Source organism: Brienomyrus brachyistius, chromosome 23 (assembly GCF_023856365.1).
Source record: "Brienomyrus brachyistius isolate T26 chromosome 23, BBRACH_0.4, whole genome shotgun sequence".
In the NCBI taxonomy this organism is placed as follows: Eukaryota; Metazoa; Chordata; class Actinopteri; order Osteoglossiformes; family Mormyridae; genus Brienomyrus; species Brienomyrus brachyistius.
In genome coordinates this window covers 19640232-19666081 of record NC_064555.1, presented here as the reverse complement: position 1 = coordinate 19666081, position 25850 = coordinate 19640232, and the positions used below count along the sequence as shown (strand labels likewise).

Here is a 25850-nt window from a genome sequence, read left to right as displayed (position 1 = left end):
TAAAAAAGGCAGGAAACTCAAAAAAAAGAGAGGAAAACTACCCCAGACGTGTGTAGTCAAGTGCTTTCCGTGATGGAAATATTGCCCCTGCGTGGCGGCCGTTTGGTTACCACAATCCAAAATGCAGAAGCGCTTCCAGAACCTCCAAACACAAGCGATCATATTAGATTTCTATAAAGATGGAGCATAGCATTCTTTGCTGCCAGTGTCCCTCACAAAGCCCTCTCTGTCCACAGCCGGACACAGCCCAGGCTGAGCTCGCGTGCCACTGCTCTGTTCGACAGCTGTCTGCACAACACACAAAACTGCCTTTCGACGTTTCGAGGCAACTAACACAGACTCCACAGACTCTGTGCAAAATGCTGATTGTGTCGTAGATGTGACACATTGCTTTCTGTATAATGCGTTTCGTCATAATTATCGTTCTGCTTCTGCCTATGAGGATCTGATTAACAACTATATAAAAACATGTGACCAGAAAAAAGGCAGCTGAAGGGATGCACAAAGGATACACAAAGGATGCACAATTTTTCAACTCTATGTTTAAAAAGCTAACTTCAGTAAACTGCACTACAGGACTGACCCGATCTCATTTCCCTCTGTACACCCAAATATAACTACGCAGTTGTTTTCTTGTAGACACACAATATTGTTAGCACACACTAAATGTGTGCAATACAGTACTGTTATATACTATATGATGTCATGTTTGATAACACCACAAGCCAGAGGTTTACTAGCAACCAGCAGGCATTCTCTAGCATCTCCACCCATCATCTGCTTTGACCCATTGGAGGCTCCACTGGGCTCCATGTAAGCTGCTGATGTATGATTTACAGATTCTTTTAGAGTCCTGTCTAAACCACATAACCACACAATATTGTTTTTTACACAAAAAACACCAATAAGAAAATCATTCGCTGTTTGATTTATATAGTCAAATAAATATAACTATGGCACAATTTCTTCTTGAACAGGAAACACAACTTAATTTTTTATATTCTCATAATAACTGCTAAAAATTAGGTAATTGTACAGGTGTTATTTTTTAGAACTTCTGCATAGGAATATCTCATTAGTGAGGCAGCCACTGCTTTCAAATTAAGATACGCGTATAATTATATTAATATTCTAACAGTTAGAATAGTTTGGTTGTAAAATGATGGAGGAAACTGTGAACTTGGTGATGTGGTTAATCGTGATCCTTCAAACCAGTCACCAGTCACATGTACTCCCACACACATACAGTAACCAGTTCCACCAAAAATCGATATGCTCTCATAGCTAGAGGCCTCCTGCCACTTCACAAGGATGCAAAAGGTAACACCTGACAAAATATCATGGATCTTATTTCACTGGATCTACGGGTATCTTTTTTAAGAAAAATAAGTTCCTACCTTGAGCGTGTCGAATCATATCCTCCATGCCAGCTGTACCCTGACGGACACTACAGCCCATCTGCGGCTCTCCCCCCACCGGGATTCCCTGGCTGAGAGCTTCGCTTGGCTCTACTGGATTTCTATCATTTTCTGCATCCCACAGGCCCTGCTTTGTTGTTGCCTACTTTGTGTAAGAGTGACCAAACTTCTCCTAATACTTGTTTAAAACAGGCAGGAAACAGTGGTGGGTAAAGTGACTCAGGGCAGGCTCTCCCAGGCCACTTAGTCATCTAAATGTAGATGGACGCTTATCGGATGGCTAACTAGGAAAATTCGAAATCCCTGTCCATGAAATGGGAACCTGTACACCGACTGCTCACAGGAAGTACACCTCCTTACACCTCCTAACTGATGAGGAAGTACTCCTTACTCACAGGAAGTACACCTCCTTACCGATGAGGTCCCTGTTTTTTTAAGGGAGACATTTCAGTGTCTGGCGTTTGCGAGCTCTGGACAGTTAAATTACAAGCATTAACCACATCGCAATTAAGGCCATGAATACACCCTGTGTGGATTGAACATAATAACTAATAAAAATGAGTCAGCACTTATAAAACTGCCTCAGCTCTCAGAGTGACTCCACACAGTCCAGAACACCATCAATGGATTTCTAAATAGGAATAATGGCAGAAGGCAGCCATTCTCTCAGCAGGTGGCAGCAGGGTCTCAGCAAAAGGCTGGGGTGGGGGCCTGGAAATCACTCCTGTAATCATTTATTACATCAGTTATTGTCAGGGTCAGCTCCTGTTGTTCCACTCTGTGTCCCTTCCCCGTTTGGCCAGCAGGTGTCGCTGGTCATCCCGTCCCTCCTGTTGTCTTGAGTTCTTCCCCGAGCCCCGTCGGCCACATGGCTCAGCGCATTGAGCATGTGGCTGCCTGTGATCCCCTCTGTCTTATGTTCAAATCCTGCCTCCTCCTTTTTGTAGATTTTGTTCCCTTGTGTTTCAATTGTATCAGTTTTCTAGTGCCTGTGTTTTTCATTTGTATTCGGTTTTGGTTTTTGCCCTTGATTGTGTTTTTTACCTGTCAGTTTTTCCCCATTGTTAGATTCTGTTTCTAGTTTGAGTTTCATGTTTTAGTTTATTAGCTTCACCTGTTGCCTGCCCTTGTATGTTTTCCTGATTGCTCGTTGTCCTGCACCCTCCCCGACTGGTTAATACTCAGTCTAACTCCTGGTTGTCATCACCCCGTTCAGTTTTTGTATTTAAGCTCCTGCCTAAATTTTAGTCCCTAGTGGCTCATTGTTTGTGATAGTCGGATGTTAGTGAAGTTTTCAATATTCTGCCTGTCTTGACCCTTTTGTTTTTGGCCCCTCATGGTGCTTTTGGTTTTTGTTGTGCTCTTAGTGTTTTCTGTATTATTAAATAAACCCCTGTCTGGTGAACCGCAAGTGTGTCATCCACCTTTTCTGCCTGTATCATGCCACGTCCTTGCTCTATACCCACCCGGATCCATAATAATTATAGATGTATAGATTATTATTTATATAGAATATTACAAAAATTATAGGTAACTGTAACAGCTCCTGAACCCTCCCATCCTGCATATGAGGTCACACTGCTATCTGTCCACTGACCCAGGGTCAGTGCTATCTGTCAAAAGCCCAGGGTGAGGATAATCCAGAAGATATCCTGTGGGGTACATCAGAGTACTGGCACATCACAGGGGCCACCATGGATGTAAGGGCACAGATGTTACATGTTACAAGATCACATGCATAAACAGAGAGGGACTCACACACACACCCACACATAAATAGCTGGATTCACATCAGTAAAGCTAAGGTGTCAGTGAGCTGCTGCGTTACCGCATCCTTTAACGTCACTGACATGCCTCCCTCTGAGTGGGTTAGTAAGATCAAAGGACACACGTGACGCAGAAAATGTGACACGCGTGAGATCACGGGACTTCTCGCCAATAGCAAAAGCGGCTGAGAAGCACCCTAACAGGCCACTCATTCTTCTGCTCGCTCAGTGCCCTCTTGATATTTGCTGGGTACAAAAGAGCAGAGAAGCAGGAGAGCTGCACGCCTGCATAAATATTTGCAGCATACATACATTACTGCAGCCTCGAGTCACTGTTGGCAAGCTCACGGATCATCTGACTGCGAATATTCCCCCAACAAACTCACGCAGTTCTGCTCCTTATTTGAGCATACTGTAGTTGTGACAATACCAACAAACACTTCTTATAGAGTACAGGACCATCCCTCAAGCAGGGAAGCAAATCTATTTTCAGAAAGATATCAGCAGAAGAGCAAGGCTTTAACAGGCAATAGAGACTTGGGGGACGAACAGCATGCTTCACCATTCCCAAAGCTGACGCAGTTTCCTGTGGCCAACAAAAGACAGTGGGCAGAAGAAGTGACTTCCCACCCAATACTTTGGCTGGATAATACAATCTAGCAGCAAAAACGTAGGAGAAAGGGCATTGGCTCAGAGAACAATCATTTAATTAATAGAAGGATTCTGTTATAGATCATTTACTTCAAAGCTGTATCTTCCTAGTATTCTGTTAACAATAAGGGTGCTAGGCTCAAAATGTAGATTGGTGCCTCAGTGGCAGGGCTGTGGCCCGCCAGCCCCAGGGATGGGGGGCAGAATCTCATCTCTGTTTTGTGCGATTGGAGGTCGCATGCGTTTCCCCCGTGCTGCGGCTGTCCTCCTGCAGTCCATGCATCCCGTGGTGGCCTAACCCCACTCCCTGACTCCCACCAGCATAAGTGGTTAGAAGATGAGCGTTTCATCTAGAGCTGTGTAAATTAAGATTTTTCTCAGACAATTTTCCTCTAAAAATGATCAGACATTCTGCTATTTTGATTAAAGCATTTGGAGAGCTCTTTTTGAACATGTGTTCAAAGTTGAGAGACACATTAACATTAGTATGAGACCAAGCGGAACCTGGAAGGCCTTTCTCTCTGTATACAGTTCCCTTAAACAAGATCACAGCACCACACAAATCAAATCAGGAGATGAATTGTACTACATACGCTCATTAGAACATGAATATTTTCTTATTTCTAATATCAATGTAAAATCGTAATTACTTCTCATGTAACTCACTGAAATCTCACATATAAATCACACATTTGTCTTTTGCTTGTGGGTTCTGCTCAAAATAGCAATTTAAGATCGGCCCAAAAATGTCAGCTATGACCAGTAAAATTTTCCTATGGGAAATGACTCATGAGCAGCTAAAACCCAAATAAAACCCGCGAAAGATGGCCACAGCCTGAAAGCGAAGCAGAGAAATCACAGGGGAGGAGAGAAGCAGAACTGGAAGAGAGAATTGGAACTAGAACTTGAATGCTTTCAGACCTTCTGTGGTGTTTGGATGAGGCCTTTCTTCAGCATCCTCCACCTGCACGTGGCTTTTAGAGACCTTGTCTTCCACAGGTTTGAAGTCAAGGGAGGCCCCTACATGCTTCTCAAGCTGGAAAGGGAATCCTGTCTCGGTGTTCAGGTTCTGTTTGCGTGTCTCTTTACATCTCGTGAGAGATTCTTCCTCCTGAGCTTCAGTATCAGGTGCTGCTGCAGTTGTCATAGGTGCTTCCGGTGGCTCAATGTCACGGTTTTCAGGAATGATCATTTTCTTTGACTCCTCAAGGTCTGGCAATGCATCTGGAACAGCTTTCAACTCCACCAGTTGCTCTTCTTTCAACACGGATGTCTCTACCTCCTGTGAAGATGCTTCAGAAGACTCAGTGATCACTTTGACTTCAGTAGACTTCATTTCAGTCGTATTTTGGATTTCGTTGGTTTGTACTACTTTTGTCACGACACTTTTGCACTGCTCCCTCACTTTGTAAATGAAGCTGGTATCGCTGTTTGTGGATGCTGGTGACAATGTTAGCCTGCTTTTAGTTCCGTTGGAGGCACCTTGAGCCATTGTATTGGGAAATGGTTCCTCTTTCTCTACCTCTCCCACCAACACCAGTGGTGCAAAGCCAGAGCTTGGTTTTTGTTGTTCAGAAGCAGGAACAATTAATTCTCCAGGCTTCTTTGGCTTGTAAGCCTCCATGATCACACTTAAACAAGCTCCTTCTCTAATCTTTGGCATCTGCTTGTCAGGTACCATGTCAGTTATTTGTGCTGTTCGAGAATCAGTGTTTTCTTTGGCTAGAATAGGAATGTCCTGGTAGATCAGCATATTATCTTCATCTACCGTGAAAGCGTCCCCAGGTGATTCAGACTGTGGTGACACCAACAAAACAGCCTTGTCAGCCACTTCCACATCAGATGTCCCCTGACGACTGTCTACCACTGGACCATCAGTATGGAAGGCTTCCAATTCCAAGCCATCAGTAACAGTTTTTGGACATACTTTACAGGCTCTGTGGATACCAGCTTCAGCAGATATTTCTTCCAAATCACTGATGACTTTGCCCTTCACCTTTTGTATGATCTTCTTATTTGTTCCTGCTGTACCCACTCGTACTTCAGACATCAGTGGCAGTTCCACGGTCACTGGTTCTGCAGGCATCTCTGGTTTTATTGATGAAGTGCTTTTTTTCAGAAGAGTTTTTCCATCTGGTCTGCCACTCTGTTTGTGGAGTCCAGTAAAGGCACATTTAACGACAGAATGAGAATGAGAGGTACTGACTACAGGATTTGGTTCAATCATGTCTTCTCTCTCATATCCTCGTCCGCTTCCTTGGACAGACTGATCCTGTACATCCAACTCCCTTAAGGATTTAGATGTAAACAGATGACCTAATTTTGTAGGAGCTTTAACTTTTGCTGCATTCTTAGATTGTGCTTCATCCAGGACAGCATCCCTCTTGCGCTGCCGGTAGGCTTGCCGGTCCAGTGACTCCTGGCCTTCAGAGTGAGCCCTTCCAGCAGGCTTCGGAGTATAAGACGTTGGGCCGTCTATGGACTGGGTAGACACAGCTTTGCTTCTGATATCCAAGGAGGCTGCTGATCGACGCACTCTCTGCAAGGATGCCGGGACAATTTCCGGAGGAAGTCGGAGGTAATTTCGCAGATACGCAACGCCTTCATCGGTAAGGTACCAGTAAAAGTGCATCCAGGTAAAATTCTCCCTCACATAGCCTCTGGACTTCAGGGATACCATGGCCCTCATCACCTGCAGATTGGAGACCCCCTGGATTTCAGAGTGTTTACTCTGGGGCCGCTTGTCCTTCTTAGCCACCAAAACTCCATCTCGAAACAGCAGTTCATAAATGGCCCTTAGGCACTCCAGAGGCATTAACATTCCAGCAACCATTGTCCTTGCACAGCTTGATGGACAACTAGAAATCTACCGCAAAACACGTCTGAAAAGTACAGGGGCAGAAGCAGTTGCTTCTCTGAATTTGCTGAAAGCAAAAAGAACACTCTTCTTTGTGCCCTGATTGAAGATAACAGTAAAATTCAAAAACACAAAGCACTCCTCAAAGGGAATGAATACACAAACGTAACCTCTCAGGATGAGACTGGCCTCAGAGCAGGCGCTGGTCTAGTGAGCAGCGTGCTGCACGGGGTGGGCCACAGCTCGCTCACAGCTCCTCCTACCCAGCACTCCAGTGATAGAAGAACAAGCAAGAGGAAGGAGGAGCGGCAGGCTAGCAGATGAGTATGCAAAATTGAGAGAGAGCAAACTGGGAAAGCCCAGTGGTGGTCCTCTGCACACACTCAACACACTGGGTAGGTTAGCTCGCTGGCAATGTATGACATACACCATACAGCCAAATACACAGCTACAGCCACATATGGCCGAATGGGGCCGGCCTCACAGAAAAGCAGCGGCAACATGAGTCCGCCTTGCGACTTCAGGTCCCACACAGCCCTAGCAGGCATCTGCTGCCCTTTAAGCACTAAGTGCCCCCTGTTCCCGCACTTCCTGACACACTGACAAATTTAGACTTCTGCAATGTCCCCCCCCCCCCCCCCCAGCATGCCCCGTGCCGTAAATAACATGCCTGTCATTGTCCAGAAGCAGGGACAGGGAGATCACACTACAATGCGTCTGATGAAACCCTCAAAGACCATATTTCACTCTGCCTTACTTTCACCTAAGTTATTTTACAATGAATTGCTGTAAAAATAAATCAATTTTAAACTTTGGCAAACAGTGAATTTCTATCATATGGGAAGGTCAGCAACTGTTGTTAGAAGGTGCACCACAGCATTTAGAATAAAAACATTATTCTGCTCATCATTTTATTGATACATAATTATTACTCTGTTCATTTTTATTAATAACACTTTAATTGAGGAAGCACAAGTAACTTAGTCAGTTACTACTCAAGTACAAATCATGAACAAATATAGCTGCTGCATGACATACACAAACCATCGTTACAGTTTAGTGATGAGTGAACATAGGATCAGTATGTAACTAACACTTAGTTTATAGTTAATTAATACTTTAAGTAAGAGTGTACTACTGCGTTATTTGTGCTATTGTTTTATATTATATATTAATATTATATTATCAGTAATAAGAATATGCTCTAGAGGTTTATTTTATATAATTAAAAATATATTCTAACATATAGACCTACAAACACAAAACACAAAACTTTTTATATATATAGGCTCCAGGTACTGCAGTTATTTCCTCGATAATCTTCATGGTCCTGCATGCAATAATACAATAATCCGATCAGTATATTGCATTAGGGAGTACAATCTTAGTCTTTGGAATAAGCTGCAACAGAGTGTTCACATGCAGTCTTACCTCACTGAGGAGGACTGGAATTTGGAGCCCAGGTCTCATTATAACTGTGGAATCAATGTAACTTTGCGCTATTTAGCACATGATACTTTGATGTCTAGCAGCCGAATCACCTGCCAATGTGTCCATGTGTTGACGAGGGAGGAATTAAATGAAAATGAAGCTGGAGTGAATATTTCACACACCCTCTGGAGAATCCCTCAAATACACACTTCCACAGCGCTTAAACAATACCTTCACACTTGTTCTTTTTGCCACAAAGAAAATACTGATCCCGAAGAAGAGATAAGCATTCCCAGTGGAGAAGACACACAGTCGTAAATCTGCCACGGGACATTTAGAATCTTAGCTCAGTGGTAAACATCTGTTATGTCAGTTTATCTGGACAACTGCAGCATCCCATCCAGCATCAGGTCTGATCTTCTCGACGGCACAATGGCTGTGGCTGACTACAGATCACTGGCCACTGAAAATACCCTGGGAAGAGCAGTGTCAGGAGGCAACAGCTACAGCTCAGAGTTTTCACCCTTATTAATGTGCTCTACATGCAGTCAAACATCAGCAGCCAATTCAAGGAAAATATTTATTCCAAATTATAATGACTTCATTTGCACATAACTTGCCAGCTTTTCGGTGCCGACACTGAGCAGTGTTTGGCAGTCAGGAAGGCTGGGTAACACCAGGCAAAAGGTTAGGCTTTGGCTCTGAGACATGGAAAATGACATGCAACTCTGTCACACCTGCTCTGTGTCTTTCAGTCAGGTCACCCTCCTCTGAAGCCAATGGCTGGACACCTGTCAGTCCCACTTTTCAGGAATGACTAGCACTGAAATTCTGATGACAGCGACGGGCAGATATAAGACTCCATGCAGTGATTGTAGCCGAAGCACCAGTGTACCTTCCCAGTGTACCCTCCCAGTGTATCCTACCGGTGTACCTTCCATGTGTACCCTCCCAGTGTATCCTACCGGTGTACCTTCCATGTGTACCCTCCCGGTGTACCTTCCATGTGTACCCTCCCGGTGTACCCTCCCGGTGTACCTTCCATGTGTACCCTCCCGGTGTATCCTACCGGTGTATCCTCCCGGTGTACCTTCCCGGTGTACCTTCCACGTGTACCTTCCCAGTGTACCCTCCCAGTGTATCCTACCGGTGTACCTTCCATGTGTACCCTCCCGGTGTACCTTCCATGTGTACCCTCCCGGTGTACCCTCCCGGTGTACCTTCCATGTGTACCCTCCCGGTGTACCTTCCATGTGTACCCTCCCGGTGTACCTTCCACGTGTACCCTCCCAGTGTACCCTCCCGGTGTATCTTCCCAGTGTATCCTCCCGGTGTACCCTCCCGGTGTACCTTCCATGTGTACCCTCCCGGTGTACCCTCCCGGTGTACCTTCCATGTGTACCCTCCCGGTGTATCCTACCGGTGTATCCTCCCAGTGTACCCTCCCGGTGTATCCTCCCGGTGTACCTTCCACGTGTACCCTCCCAGTGTACCTTCCCGGTGTATCTTCCCAGTGTACCCACCCGGTGTACCCTCTGTCATGCCGGTTTACAGTGCCCTCCTGCTACTAGTGCTCAGCAGAGTCATGTTTGATTTAGGTTGGGTGTTACTGGCGGGGGGGCAGCAGCCAGGCCCAAATATGCAGAGCGTGGGTAAGCAGCCTTTGCCCCAATGATTCAGCAGATTCCCGGAAAGAGGTTTGCAGTGCATTGTAGTCTATCATTTACTGGACTGAAATGTGGAGATCTGATAACAGCATTTGAGAGGCATGGACACCAACGCCATCCATCCATCGATCCATGCATCCATTTACTGTACCTGCTTGTCTATAGCTATTATTTTAACAAGCAGTTACATGCTGCAGTGTTTTAATACATTTTAGGCATTTTGCATACTGCTGAGAAGGTTGACTTGCATTATCGACTGCCCATTTGAAATGCTAAGATTAGCAACCAGATTCAGTTGGGATGATATTAAGAACATGACAATAATTCAGCCCAGACTATTAGTGAATTAATGACCCAGAGAGCTCAGTTAGCTTGCAGGAGCATCTTTACGACAAGCCTCCAGTGCACATGATTATGAATGATCTGCAGGATATCCCCAGTTTTGCTTATTCATCCCAGAACTAGCACAATCTAAAGCGAGCTATTCAGCTTGCGGATCTCCCACTGAAAAGGCTTGAGTCGTCTTGAATTATTAAGCTTACTGGAACATTGCAGAAACAGGTGTGGCACCATGTCAGATGTATCGCCCAGCAGCATAATCGGAGAGCAGTCTCAGTGCCGTGCTGTGCACATTCTCCATAAAGATGGCCTGACAGCCACCAGACAGGCCAACAGCTGCTGAGTTGGCATGAGCAGGCACATCAGTGGGAGACTCACATGCCAGCTCTCCACGCCGCAGACATCCCGAGACTCAAGCAGCACTGATTCCGTGACAGGGTCACTTCCGCAATAGCACGCTGAGATTAGGCTGGCCACATGTAAGATGAGGTCAGTTAAACAGAGTGGTCAATGAATTCTGCCATACCTGCACAATTGTTCTGCAATAGTTCTGGGGGTACCGTGAGAAGGAACTTGTGGTCAAGCTCATTTTGACTGCGAAGTCAAAACTGGTGAAAAATAGCAGGATAAAGCTATAAAAACCAATAAAATGCACAACAAAATATCCATACTACATGGATAACCATCTTTCCATTTCCTGTACCTGCTTGTCCTATTCAGGGTCACAGGGGGTCCGGAGCCTATCCTGGAGGCTATGGGCAAAAGGCAAGGAACAACCCAGGATGGGGTGCCAAGACACACACACACACAGATTTGTAACAATCTTTGTGGGAACTCTCCCTTCATTTCTATGTGGAAAACTGAAGTACCTGAAGGAAACCCCACGACGAAATGGATAGACAGCCTTATGTCAATATGACATTATTTTGCTCCTCTGGGCATGAGGTTATTCATACAGTACTGTGTTTTTGAGATAATTTTCACCTTCAGATCATGTTTGCGAATGCAAAAAACAGGAACAGACTGAATGGCAGAGGGTTTCGTTTGTGTACTGCAATCTACAAACAGGCTCTCCTTTGTCCAAGAGGCCATTGTGTCCACATGAAATGAGGCCTTTTCGTCAGGAGATACGTCGCATGAGGCAGTGCAGAGGCTATAAAAAGCCACTGCGGATGGTACAAATGAGGGCAACGACAAATAGTAGCGGAGGAAATTATACCTGGAACAGAAATCTAGTTTTAAACAGAGTTTTAAACACCATAAATTTCTGATGGTACTTGTGCTTCACCACATCTCAAATACATCCAATAAACATATAATCAATGGGCCCTCTGTGACAGGGACCTCGACTGCAGTATTTTCAAAAAATATTTTGTCTCTATTGTGGAGGACAGTGTTTAAACCGAGAACACAAAAGCAGCTTGTATGTGGTACTTAGCCCTGACCCTATACTAGTCACAAGTGTCACAGCAGGCATGGCATCCAGCTGCCCTGCAAAGTGCTGATCACTGCAGGCTTCCTTCTGGGAGGCGCCTGATGAATCGCAGAGCATGGCTGAGCGGGAGTCCCCCGCAGCTGGCCGTTTGGGGGTCAGCTAGCACCTGGCCAAATGCCCTGTCTGCCCTGAATAAGTGTCCCAGGAGACTCTGCTGGCTAAGTGGCCCCTGAATGTTGAGGCTCGCCACTGATATTCTGTAGCTAAGGCTTTCATTGTGCTAATACCACTTTGACAGCTTATCATTCCAGGGCATGGGTGTCTCCCGCACACGAGAAATGTCTTACAGCCGGTTTGAATTAAAGCTAAGCTGTGCACACAACGCCCATTTCAGTACACAGTCCGGGAAGAACAGCCACTCAGCACCTTTGCCGGTACCGTGTTCAGCAATCTTAAGAACTTGCCTGCCTTTTTCCTATTTTTGACTCCAACTGTCATATCGGTTGATATGGATTTTAACTGTTTTGTGAATGTTGGCATTAGTGTAAATTTAATACGAATGGTCTGCCAGAGTGAGGGCATGGCCTGGCATGATTACAGCTCTCTCCAGTGGGACTCCTGGTTCACGTTCTGGCTGATTAATGCCCCACTTTGGACAGCATACTGCTACCGTATCAGAGAGGGCTGCAGCCAGGCCCAGATTCTGTGTACGACTTCCCCCACAGAGTCACCAGGGAGCTAATGGGGCGACCTAAATAAATGAGACCGACTTCAGTCTTTTGAGGAGTTGTTTGATGGTGTTCCAAAGGGTTCACTGTTGGCTGTGGAAATCTGAGTGTGCGTGTGTGTGTGTGTGGGAGGGATTCTAACCAAGGTCATGTCATATTATGTATCCGTCGATAATGGACAGACCCTCTGGATGGAGCATGTAAAATCCAGGTCTACCGGGGGTCAGCTTCCAGGGCACAGTGCATGCTGGGAGATTTGCCAGTGGCCTGAGTGCAAAGTGCAACAGGAGGTAAAGGAACAGAGCAGTAAGTCAGTTTTCCATATCATGCTGCAATCCATTTTTATCTTCCTTCTCGTACGACACGCCTCCAGTCTGGGAATTATTTAGGACATGCTTTTTTACTCAAAGCAGCGTACAATATTTTTGAGAAAGCAGGGTCAGCCTGTGCCTGGAGGATTGTGCCAGATTCTGCCTTGGAACCGTTATTGTTTTGCTTTGTCATAACTGTGACGGGTGCATTCCAGGCGCCCAGGAAGCTGGGTTGCTCCGGCCCTCAGACGGGTCCAGTTACAGACACCAGAGACGTTATTAAATTGAAGATCACAGTCGGCCATCAAGAAGCAACTTCAGCAGCCTTCCTGAAAGGCATGGGCACATGATGCAGTGCTGTGTCGGGAGGGAGACCACAACTAGTGACCTATACAGTGTTCATTTAGAGCATAGGAGGCAACTGATATATGAGCCACAACGAGGAACCGATAAAGTAAAGAGTGGGAAGGCAACCAGGCACTGACTGACATTAGACAATAATCCCACACATCAAACTCCCATTTCTTAGTAAATAATACTCTTAAACTGGAATAACTGGTGAACTTTAGAAGACAGATATTGTCATATATTATAATATCTGGTGGGATTATAATATTATCCATCCTCCAACTGCTTATCATAGTCAGGGCTGTATATCCAAGGCAGCATAGGGCACACAGCTGGGGTACACCCTGGATGGGATGCCAGTCTATCACAGGGCACAAGGCTGGGGTACACCCTGGATGGGATGCCAGTCTATCACAGGGCACAAGGCTGGGGTACACCCTGGATGGGATGTCAGTCTATCACAGGGCACAAGGCTGGGGTACATCCTGGGGGGGGGGGATGCCTGTCCATCACACGGCACAAGGCTGGGGTACATCCTGGGGGGGGATGCCTGTCCATCACAGGGCACAAGGCATGTGTTTTTACCCACTATATCATAGATTTATATCCTCTGTATTTGATTTTCACTGGAAAAGTGTAGAACAGTGTAACAGTGTTGCCAAGACAACATTAAATTGGAAACTGCTGGGCCTGGCCTGTAAATTCGAGAATCATCCCTCTCACATTCAACCCCATAGATCCAGACCCCCAGCCCTAGCCCCACCCAAAGCTTACTTGCACATATGGAAAGCCCATAAAATGTACTATGAGCTCTAAGAATAAGGACAATCAAACTGCTGTTCTCAGCTACCTGAGTCACGGATCAAATCAGCTTTTCCTGTCCAGCATGGAAAGAAATATGAAGGCACAGGTGGCTCATTGCAGAGTCATATAAACATGGAAAACCTGAAGGAGAAAAGGCTTTATAACCCACCGCCTCGCTGCTTCTCATATAACTTATAGAAACGTGAAAATCATCCAGAGGCAGAATATCTGGTGCACATGTGAATGGTCTTTTCACCGCTCGTCACACAGGGATGGACTGGGTTCCGCAAAATGCAGACACTGCCCTCTGCAGCTCGTTGGGTCGGTGAGAGAAGACGCGGAAGGCCTTCACTGGAAATTATTTTGAGGACAGAAGAGCAGAATACAGTTGGAAAAATGGAAAAATCAGAACAACATACAAATTATTTAAATCACTGCCAAACAGTAGTCAAATGATGAGTATTTTTTAGAAGAAAAGCAAAACTCTTTGAGGTTCGACATTTGCAGCGAGAAACACACACTGCATATGCTGAAGACAGAGTCTTAAATGAGTACTGTGTAAATAGGAAAAGGTCCCCATTTTCCCACTGGCAGTAATATATCTGCATGACCCCAGTTTGTTTGCTTTGCCCTCGTTCAGCTTGGAGACTTTGTGTTCAGTCAGTGTTCCACTAAATATCTTTCAGGTCGGAAGAGTAAGAATGTCTCCACTGAGATGCTGTCATGATTAATGCACCTTTCACAGACAGTGACTTTCCCGAGCTAAAGCAAACGTGCCAGGAGCCAGGAAGCTGAGGACATTAATCACAGACTAATCGCCAAAAGCCAATTAAAGAGAGAAGGGAACTTTGGCCAAGTTGGCTCGAGATGGAAGTTTTGCGCCTCCATTTAATGTCTGCTACCTTTAATGCTCTCTAAACAAAAGGGATTTATTAGGTATGCGTGCCTCGTCTGCCCGGCAAGCCCATGTCATAACTCAGCAACACCTGCATCTGCAACTGCCCCCCAGCCTGTTCTTCATAATATATGGCGTACCCCGAATGAGGACTGGAGCATGGGGGGTGGTTACCAGCAGCACAAAGAGATGTTTTTAACATTCCCCCCACACCTAAAGAAAACATCAGCAGTAATCCCATGAATCTCAGCTCCACAAAGCCAGAGCAGCCACTGTGCGCTCCTCCCTTTGGCAATAAAAGTCGGTCTAACGTCCATCTCTGGGGCCCGGTCTGGAGAATGCTCTGGGCACGGCCTCTGGCTTACATTTAACCTGCCTCGCTTTTCAATGGGGCACCTCCTGCACGTAAAAATGTCACCACGCAATGCGTGAGAGCCCAGGAGAATGCAGGGATGGCTGTGCTGGAGTAACAGATTACTTATCCGGCCTGTCAGGATCTCAAAGGGAGCCTATTCACCGCGGCCTGTAAATAATGATCTATTTATGCTTCTCTCTTCCTCGATGCTGGACTACATTTTAATTCCTTACTTTATGGGCTGAAGTTTATATCACATGATCTCCTTCCAAGTCATTAGAAGCAAGTCGGCATTATGGGAAAGGGAGGAAAAAAAAGAGAAAAAAAACCAGAAGGTTCTGGCCCTGAACACAGGCAGACACACATGTTATTTATGTTCACAAGGCCGTTAGGGATCTATTGCCCCATCAGGTGCTTAAAAAGCTGCATTCTCCCCTCTTCAGCGTGGACACGCCCACTGCATTTAACCTGGAAAAGAAGGTGCGGCCGTGCAACAAGTATAATTAATTCATCAGGCGACAAAAGGGGATTACGCCCTCTATGATTCTGGCAACACGCAAAACGTGCATCGTGAACTATTCCACTGGCATTGTGAACCTCACTGAAATCCGCAGAAAGACTTTTATTTTGAAAATGAAAGCAGCAGGCTGCGACGCTTACACTTGGTCATGCTCAGCAACACGAGAATCCTTTGACATAAACTGAATTTTTCAGTGAAATAAAGCGTCCTCACTGAAAACGACAAAAAAAGCAACTATGCGCTTTCCTGACTAAGGGGTCGATTCCCCCCACGTGCCTTAGTCAATAAGTGGGGTATATTTTAAATATAATTTTAAATAAGCAATATCCATCCAACTCAAAAGTTGCCATTTAGGCAAAAAGAAGGATTGGGAGCAGCTCTGATCCCCTGAGGATTCCCCAGTACATTAGAAACCGAGATCCTCGGAAATACTGGCGACAGCTTCATAAACTAAAGAAAAGAAATATCCCACCATAGATAGATTACAGTAGCTGCAAGGAGGCAGAATCCGACCTCCTCTTGGGCTGCTGAGTCATATTTAGCGATACCTGGGAGCATCTGGTTAATCTCAATGCCACCTGGAGACTCCAAAGAAGGTGATATATTAGCATGAAGCACATGGCTTCCTTGATACCCTCTAACAGAAATCATCAAAGAGCACAGACACAATACAGACACAAATCAAAAGCTAGTGAAGGGCCACCCGCAGCTGTGATGGATTATTCTCACGCACAGTAATTGATTAGTTTTCTGAAACACTGGCCATTGTACATAGCAATCAGCCATATCGCGAGGTCTCTTGGATGAAGAGATTAATATTACATTTGTGTAAATCATTCACTCTCTGGCAGCTTACACTGGGTCTGGACACAGATAGTGCACTTACAGTGCCAGCTGACAGTGCTGGAAATGAGCTACTCATAACCACACCTCCACACACTGTCAAATGTCCTTGGCTAATGGAAGCGCTCGTGTAACAACTAAAGGAAAACTTCAAAGAAGACACAATGCTGTGGATACAAGGAACACAAGCGCAGATATGAGTTTGCTTACAGTCTGTTCTCACACAGGCATAGTGCACACTCGTGTTACAGAGCATGTTGTGGTGAGATTCATTCAACATTCAAAGGTTTACACTGTACTGTACCACCTGCAGGTTACAACTCCACAACATAAAGTGAAAAGAAGCTCCGAACAGCACGTCACTATTAGGAAAGTTTTGAAACATCGCCCAGTAGGGTAATGCCTTTATCCCAGGCGATCATAAATCAGACTGTCTTCCAAATATGCAAAAAACATACCATAGTAATCCAGTGCTTTATCCCTGAGGCCCAAAGAGGTTAATTATCCCAAGAATATAATCACCATAATTCAAGGTTTGACAAAGGAATTTACTTGATGTTTTATATTCACACTACAACCGGTTATTTAAAAACTACAGCAGAGAGACATCAAAACTTGGCGGAAATTTCACTTCTTGATTTAAGATTAAAAAAAAAAAGTTTAAGAGCAGCATGAATAAAATAGTTTTTTTTTTCAATGTAGAAACTCATAATTCAGTACAAATTGGCATAGATTGACATAAGACAAGTGCAATTTGCTTGTCCACAAAACGGAATAAAGAGCTTCATGTTTTAATAGTTGCAGCAAAGGGCACCTGTGCTGGGGGGATGGCATAGAAGGAGCTCTGAAGCAGCAAACCTCCGCTGAAGAGGAAGCTGCTGAGACACCGCAACAGAAATGTGGGCAAGCAGATGACTCACGACATAAATGACCTGTTTTCACATTAGATTACAATATGGTTATGATGTTACATTCAAAACAACAGGAAGTCCTCTATAGCAACAAGGCAGGGAAGACGCAAAGGAAGAGTGAACGATGGACTTAAAAAGCAGCAGTATAATTAGCTGCTAGGCAACGCACACTCAGCTGAAGGACGCATGGGAAGTGAGTCAACAACTGGACTTCAGGGTGTGGTCACGCTGGTTTCCTCGTTGCCTTGGCAACATGATTCAGAGGGTTGGCATAGTTGCAAATGTGATGGTTACCTGGGAAACCGCTCTACAGCAAACTATACAGTGGTCAAAGCTTTATGCCAGAGGTATAGGAAATATAGCCTGTGTGCCAAGAAGCACAATTACTGTAGGCCACAGAATGTAAAACTGCCCTATTAACAGAAAAAACATCAATCTGTTAAAATCATTCATCTGGACGTAATATACAAAACTACTTCTTGTCTCACTAAAAATAAAGCTTTTGAAACTCATCATAACTTTGTACGTCTTGTAAAGATTCATACCAATGAATGTTGATTTTTTTTTGGCTGAATGAGCTCCAGGCATGTCACTGGAAAGCCATTTGATCAGTAGCTCCAACTTTGGTTTGTTGTAAGTGTCTGGCTCTCAGTGCACTATTTAAGCTACCAAGGGGCTCCTGTCCAAGTGTGAAAAGCAGCAGCAAATGGAATCAGATTGATCCATCCAACTATGACCCTGGACGTCTCTAGAGGTGGATGAGAAGGAAAATATTGCAATAAACTACAGGAAGCCTTTGTGTAAATGACACATAAATAGTATACAGGAATCAAGTGCTTCCATATAGATGTGATTATTACTTAATGAAGTAATTTATGTCCCAAAGAACTTAGGGTCATATGTAAAATAGTTGGAACGGCCCAGCTGGCCATCATTTTGTTTCAGGCATGTTTATCAGTAACTTCAGCAACTATGACTGTTCACACGGAACAATGGCTAAGGTGAAGCTGGCATATACAGCACCTGTCAAAAGTTTGGACATGCCAAGCCAATTACAAAGGAGAATGATAGTGTCGGATCACATGACCTGGTCATCTGACCAAAACACAGTGCAAATGGTTTTGGAGGAGACAAGATCTAAAAAGGCCTAAAGAGACAATTTTATCATGCATAATGTATTGAGGGCTCCACAGAGATGGATACTACGCTTCGGTTTCTGTGCATAAATCTCTCATTACATTACAGGCACTTTTGAGAGTAATGGGGCGGAAAGAACAGCCAGTGGTCTACAGAGCAGTGGAAAAAAGTCATGGTCAGATGACTCATCCTCCACTCAGCCCAGGACAAGCAAACAGCAAAGTGACAAAGTAAGCCTACATGCTAAAGGGCCTGGACCTCAGAGTGACGGCTTCTGGTGCCTCTGTGTGGAGTGGATCTTCCTGCCATAGTTTAGAACGTTTGAGATGGCTAGATGGAAAAGTAAATGCCATTCAATATGATCGCATTCTAAGGAGAGAGGTTTCCTGTTCCATTTGGTGAGCGACCATCTGTTGCATGTCGCAGAATGGTCTGTTAAACATGAAGGTGACGTGTACCATAACCACGACGGCATTTCTCATAGATCCCAAGTGTCATGTCCCTCAAACAGTTCCTGACACTCATCTATGCCAAGGTGTCAGGAACCTGCCAGCTGGTGTCCCAATACTCCCAGCACACTGTTAAAGCTGCTTCACTTTTTCCACTTTTGGCAACTAACTGCACAAACCATCCATCCATCCATCCATCCATCCATCCATCCATCTAATTTCTGTAGCCGCTTATCCTGTTTCGATCTCAGGTATAATCTCAGGTACACAAACATGCCTTTCCTGTGTTCCCTTGTCTTTAAAACGGTATCTAGACATAATTTATGTTATCTCTGAGGGAAATCATTCCTCCTTTTGCATTCATGTTATATAGCTCACACAATCAAGGAAAAGGCCATCATTCACACAGAGGCAGAGGCAGGAGGTAAGTACCCTTAATTTCATTCTCTGGGTGGGATGCTGTTATGCTGTGGGTGAGTATGATTCAAGAAAATATTGTGGACTACAAACAAAAGCTACTTTGAATGACCTGGATGTCTTAGAGCTAACAACTGCTGTAAAGGTGTCAAAGGCGCTGAATTCGACCAAAATAAAGTGACTAGCTTTAAAAATGAGACTGGTGTAGGAGAGACACCCCTCAATGCCTTGTCTTCTGTGGACTGACACTGCTGATTAGTGAAATGTAAATACCTGTGACCTTCCACCCAGCGTAAGGATGAAAAAGGGCTCAGGTCGATTCTTCAATGTGTGAACCCCTCAAGAATCAAGGCAGCAGGATGCTATTAAACTCAGAAAAAGTTCCCTCAGACATAATAACTGAGCTATCCCATGCCCGAGCCATTTTATCAGTATCTTCCCACAACCCATTCCTGTCCAAAAGACACTGGAAAATTTGGATGAGTGTGGTTTGCTGTGGATTGAGAGTTGGGAACAGCTTGTTAACATGTGGCACTGCCCATTCTGGAATAAAAAAACTTGAATGCATCATAAAAACGCAACAACAGCACAAAACGTGTTGGAGAAATCATTAAAGATTTAACAAAAATGCTGCTTCTTGTATAGCGCTGTTAAATTTTAAAGAGCCTTTAAAATTGAAATGCATCGGCATGGGACTGTACGCTGCAGGCTCTGCCTCACCTCCGCCACCCAGCTCCGCCCACCACAGCACTCAGGTGTCACAGTGAGAGGCCGCGTAATAAAAATACTGCATTCCAGCCCCACCACGGATTTCATGTGCATGCGCGTCTGTCAGTGAAACGCACTTTACGAGGGGATTGCATAAGCGTTTAAACAAAAGAATAAACTTTAAGTTGGTTAAGAAAAAAAAACATTTAAAAACAATTACGCAGAAGCCAAGCCAGGAGGCCTACCTTTCATTCTATAAAGACATGGGATTAGGGAGCATTGGAAATAAATGGGCCGCATCCTAGAGCATAAGCTAGGTGTCCGAGGCAGCATATCACAGTGCGGAGAAAGCAGCACATACACAGGCAGCTTCAGCAGACCTCAGAACCCTACTGCCTTCTGTATCCAATCAAATCCATCCATTCACTTTCCAAACCGCTTATCCTACTGGGTCGCGGGGGGTCCGGAGCCTATCCCGGAAGGTAATGGGCACGAGGCAGGGAACAACCCAGGATGGGGGGCCAGCCTATCGCAGGGCACACTCACACACCATTCACTCACGCATGCACACCTACGGGCAATTTAGCAACTCCAATTAGCCTCAGCATGTTTTTGGACTGTGGGGGGAAACCGGAGTACCCGGAGTACCCGGAGGAAACCCCACGATGACATGGGGAGAACATGCAAACTCCACACACATGCGACCCAGGCGGGGACTTGGAACCCGGGTCCAAAAGGTGTGAGGCAAGAGTGCTAACCACTGCACCACCATGCCGCCCTCGCAAATCAAATCAAATAGCCTTCTTTGGTCAATTCACTATATGTCCATAACATACAAGGGAATCGAAATGTTGTTTCTCTCTCATCTTCGTAGTACAATTTAAAATATAAAAAGTATAAACATAAAAGATCAGTCAGCAAAACAGGAAAAGGTCAGTAACAGTGATGTAAAGTGAGGAGGTGTATTTTTGGAGCAGGGTTTGAGATGTGCAGCGGCACATCTCCTGCTGCATCTCCTGCTGCATCTCCTGCTGCATCTCCTGCTGCATCTCCTGCTACATCTCCTGCTACATCTCCTGCTGTATCTCCTGCTGTACCTCCTGCTGCATCTCCTGCTACATCTCCTGCTACATCTCCTGCTGCATCTCCTGCTACATCTCCTGCTGCATCTCCTGCTATATCTCCTGTTGCATCTCCTGCTACATCTCCTGCTGCATCTCCCGCTGTACCTGCAGAGCGCCCCTACCGTAACCCAGCAGCACACTCACAGACAGCTTCAGCAGACTTCAGAGCCTTGCTTCAGACCCGGGTCCCTGTCATGTGAGAAAACCACTTGCTAACCCATCCAGCCAAGGGTTTCCTGTACTGGCACACATTCACGCTCCTCTTCTTTCACCAGAACAGGCTGCAGCCAACCTCTCTGACACCAGGAAACCACGGGGTAGGCATGGCGACTTACCTAAAACAAACACAGTACAGTGAGACAGTGTGAGTTTGTGTGGTATTATTGCTCCCCAGTGACTTTTTCAATTACATCAGCTTTATAGAATCAACCTTTGATAACCAACAACCCTTAAAGAAAAGAGATGTTACCAAAACTGAAATAAAATTTAATCACCAGTAATGCAGTGTTAATCATGCAGTAATAATGGGTGGCTAAAAGCACGTAGTATTAAAATAGCAGGAAATGCTTAAAAAAATAAAATGTTTGGACTCACATTAATCGCATTAACAGATGTCTTTTTTTTATCATTTCTAGATCATTTCTAAACAGAGTCCATTGTTAATGTAGTTTACAGTTGCCTTTGCAACACCACCACCTGCTGGAGGCTTTGCTAAAATAATTGACCAAAAGCGTTATTGTACAGCTGCCATTGTAGAGATGCTCGGCATTAAAAGCATTCTAATTTCTAGTTAATTGTGCTGCTGGTTGGCTTGGTGTAAGAATATAATGCGTCTCCATCAGGCAGCTGACTAAGAAAGCAAAAACGCCCAGACAATGTCATGCAGGCTGGGACAGAATCCAGCTTCAACATCCATAGCTGGCTGATTCTGTTTACAATTCAAACATCTCACTTCACGGGAAATATAGTGGTAGATTCTGCGCCGTCACCCGAGACGTGTCAGAGAGCCCAACCCAAACCAAAAGACACACTGCTTTCCATGTGAATTTGCATATGTGCAGTTTGCAGAGCCTGGCCCCCCTGAAAAGGTGATATAGAGCAGGGAGGGGTGCTATCCGCCCCCAGCTATGAAGGTAACCCAGTCTGGTGAGTGTGGGAGCTAGTAAGGCTGTATAATGTTCTGTGGTATGTCAAGCTTGTACGCAGTAAAATGCTACATTGCTTCATGCCTTAAAGGTGAATCTCATGGAGAGTCAGGCCAAGACAACTGGCATTCCTGCGCGCGGCACATTTATGAGGAAGGAGCTGCCAATACCACAGCCCAGCCGCTGGCAGCAGCACAGCACTGTCGCATCACACTCTCACCTGCTGCCAATCCACAACACCCAGAGACCTCATGAAACATGCATGATTACGCCTGGGCCACATGCTGGCGCCGAGCCCAGGCCCTGATCACTCACGGCCCGTCAGAACACGCACTGCTTCACCTCACTGCCAGTGCACCTGCGACTCGTGAACCTATTACCTGCTGAGTAATCAGCCCGTGCTGCTGTCTCTTTGCGAGGTTCTGAATGTCTGCACCTTTCTGAACATTTGGTTCATGATTATCCTCTCCTTGTGTGTGACTTCTGCCTGATGTACAAGTTTTGCCTCACATCGTGCGTTTTGTCTTTGTTACTATTAGCAGTGTCACACTTGGCTGCTGTAGGATCTACAGTTTGAGCCTACAGATTCTGTATTACAATTTGGATGGATGGATTTAAATATTAACTGACTGGATCCCCCTGTTCTTTCCTATACAACATGCTGGTTTTTAACGTGGAGTGTAGCAGATGTGGAAGCACTTCATTTAGGAGCGAGATCCCGGCCACCCGGGGCCACCTACAAAGTTAAAGTAGAGCAGCCCTGACTACTAGACACATGTACAATTAAATTAAAACTATGGGAGTGTGTAAGCAGGCTCATTCGACTAATAAACATTTGTCTCTGATTTTACTATGTTCTACAAGGCAGGCTTACCTCAAACTATTCAGTAGTGGTGCTTTGGTAAAAAAAAAAAAAAAAAAAAAAAAAAAAAAAAAAAAAATATTTTAAACAGTCAGATTTGCAGCAGAATAAAAAAGCTATTGTTAGGAAATGGACAGAATTACAGAAACAGCCTTTGTATATAGATCGTCATGCTCAGTGACTCACACATTTGTCCATTCCCACTAAACCAAGAGACACCTTCATTGACTTGGCCAATCATTCTTAGTCTTTGGAATAATGGATTCCTTCTTCTTCTCGGCACTTTCTTGTGCAACTCGCATCCATTCTATGGTTATGCAATGATGTTTTTTCAGTGTAATGAATAAAAAGAGGTACCATTATGATCTACAGGCCACCAAGGCAAGTTAAATGTCTTCTTATGACTAATTTGCAGCAATGCAGTGATAAGATCCATGAGGGGTGGTCTCCACCAAAGGACCTTCACAGAAAGGTGACGCGAATCATAATACAAGTCTGCCATAATACAGACCTTGCAGGGAAATCTGTGAAGCAGTCTATATCATTTTTCTCCAGCTCAATACAGACTTAACGATCATGCATTCAGCTCCAGCCTACCAGGGATAATTACATAATACATGAAAATGATTTAAATTATTCAGTGTGATTCTATACATAGTGGGTGATAAATTCCACATATAAATTGCGGGATTAATATAACCTTAGCTGAAGTGATGTCTGACATGGATTCCTCCTACTTTTATACCACTATAATGATCACCACAGATTTACAAAGGCTGTGTGTCGAATTCCTTCAATAGACCTTTTAATAAAATGGCCCAACCCTTTATCTACCTCTTACATCTTCCAGGACGTCTTTGGTTGGTTAGTTTCCAAGACTTTGCTTCATCCGAGGCACAAAAAGTTCAGGTTTTTGCTAAAGACAATTGCAAGGCATTGTTGTGTTACCCTTAAGGTGCCTGGCTCTCCTCTGAAGCATGGCTGTGTGAGCCCTGCTTATCGAACACTGGGCAAAGAAAAAACTAATTAGACCAACCCATTCCAGTATGGAAATTTTAGTGTCATAAAACCACCAAGCTAGCCTTCAATTCAGATATCAGGAAAGTGCAGGGTATTCCAGACAATCAGGGTGAAGGTCTTATATCCAGCTTTCTGTCAGGCCCATTTTATAACATGCAATTCTGCGCTGAAATTACCTGACATCTAACTGTATCTGTTTGCTTATCTTTTAGGACATTAAACAAAGTATTTATTATATGTCTTATATGTATTGTTACAGCAAAAGTTCCATCTCGAGCAGTAAACAGAATCAGCATTGATTACGGATCATATTGTAATGTGGGAAATCTCGCTTTTGATTGGGCCCCTGTGAGCAACGTGTCATTTCTGTAAACAGACTCTCCCCACAAAACACCAGACGCTTGGCTGAAATCCACCTGACAGAGACAGGTCATTTTGTTTAAAATTGCATGGAGGTGACAGGAGTCACATGGGCTAAGCCACACCCACACACTGCATCTCCGACGGCAGCACTGCCACGAGGTTTCTAAGGGAAACCCGCCCTGCCCTGAGGGTGGCAGCCATCAAGGGGCTGACAGCGTGTGCATGCTTCTAGCCTTGTCCTCCTACTCCTGTTTCTCATCAGTTTGCTTTATGGGAAAATGTTCTATATTCTGCCTTACACTGGACTCAAAAACACTTTCGGTTTAACAACCGAAAGGAAGGGTATTTAATCATCATAGCAAAGCATTATCAACATGTATTTCTTCCAACTGCTGCTCCCGGTTAGGGTCATGGGCACATTGCTGTCACAGGTTCAGAAAGAAATCCAGTTACTTTATTAATTATATGCATCTCTGCACCATGAACATGTGCATCACATGTCTGTGAGAAGAAAAAAATGCTTCTTATAAACACAAACTAAAAGCACACATAAATGATCATCTGGTATTAATTTCATAAAGTAGGCACTGGATCAAGCAAAACATCTGCTCCAGCAAGAAGGCAGGCATCCTCAGTTATGAAGGACAGACAGTATTGATTAAGTATAATAAAAGTAACATTTCCATCTGTTATTTCCCGAAGAGAGTACCATTCTCCAATTAACCAATAGCTGACTGTCTGCATTTCTCCCTGCCACCTATAGGGGGTATTAGATCCCTCTTCACCACATGCCAAAAAGAGATGCTTGGCATGCAGCCGTAGCCCCACCCACATCACTGCTGGTCACTCTGGTACCTGAATAACCCGACATGTACGAATGACCTGCACACCTACCAAAAGGTTTACAGGCACGACTGTGTTCAGCAGAGTGCAGCACACCTGGGACTGCATGACCCATATGAGTGTCATTAACCACTGATGTGCAGCAGTGCCTGACTCCAAACCACAATAAAGCCAAATAATCCTTTCAAGAATCACCTCAGAGAGATTCCACAAAATTCATAATAGGAAAGGCTGCATCAGTGAGCGAAACCTGCAGTGGCCTGTCGTGTCCCACCCCACTGAATAAAGCCTGCAGTGGCCTGCAGTGTACCTCCTCACTGAATGAAGCCTGCAGTGGCCTGCAGTGCCCCACCCCACTGAATGAAGTCTGCAGTGGCCTGCCGTATCCCATCCCACTGAATGAAGCCTGCAGAGTACCTCCTCACTGAATGAAGCCTGAAGTGGCCTGTCATTTTATGCTCTTCATTGACAGCACAAACAAAAATTTCTTTAACGGGTATGTT

The 25850-nt window shown here is 44.8% G+C and overlaps 1 protein-coding gene across 15 annotated transcripts in view; it reads right to left on the bottom strand.

Annotated features, from left to right (window-relative positions):
* Positions 1–25850, bottom strand: part of LOC125719088 (plectin-like) — a 130314-nt gene that overhangs the window by 61390 nt on the left and 43074 nt on the right. For 3 of the 15 annotated variants that reach the window (XM_048993554.1, XM_048993556.1, XM_048993555.1), the window contains exon 1: positions 4757–5571. The exons of 9 other annotated variants lie outside the window; for them this stretch is intronic. In XM_048993554.1, the coding sequence (XP_048849511.1) occupies positions 4757–5516 (760 nt within the window). In that variant the 5' untranslated portion in view covers positions 5517–5571. Of the gene's footprint in view, positions 1–1397; positions 1547–4756; positions 5572–25850 lie in introns of those variants that run through there. 3 more of the 15 variants (XM_048993557.1, XM_048993573.1, XM_048993574.1) reach the window with 3 other exon arrangements.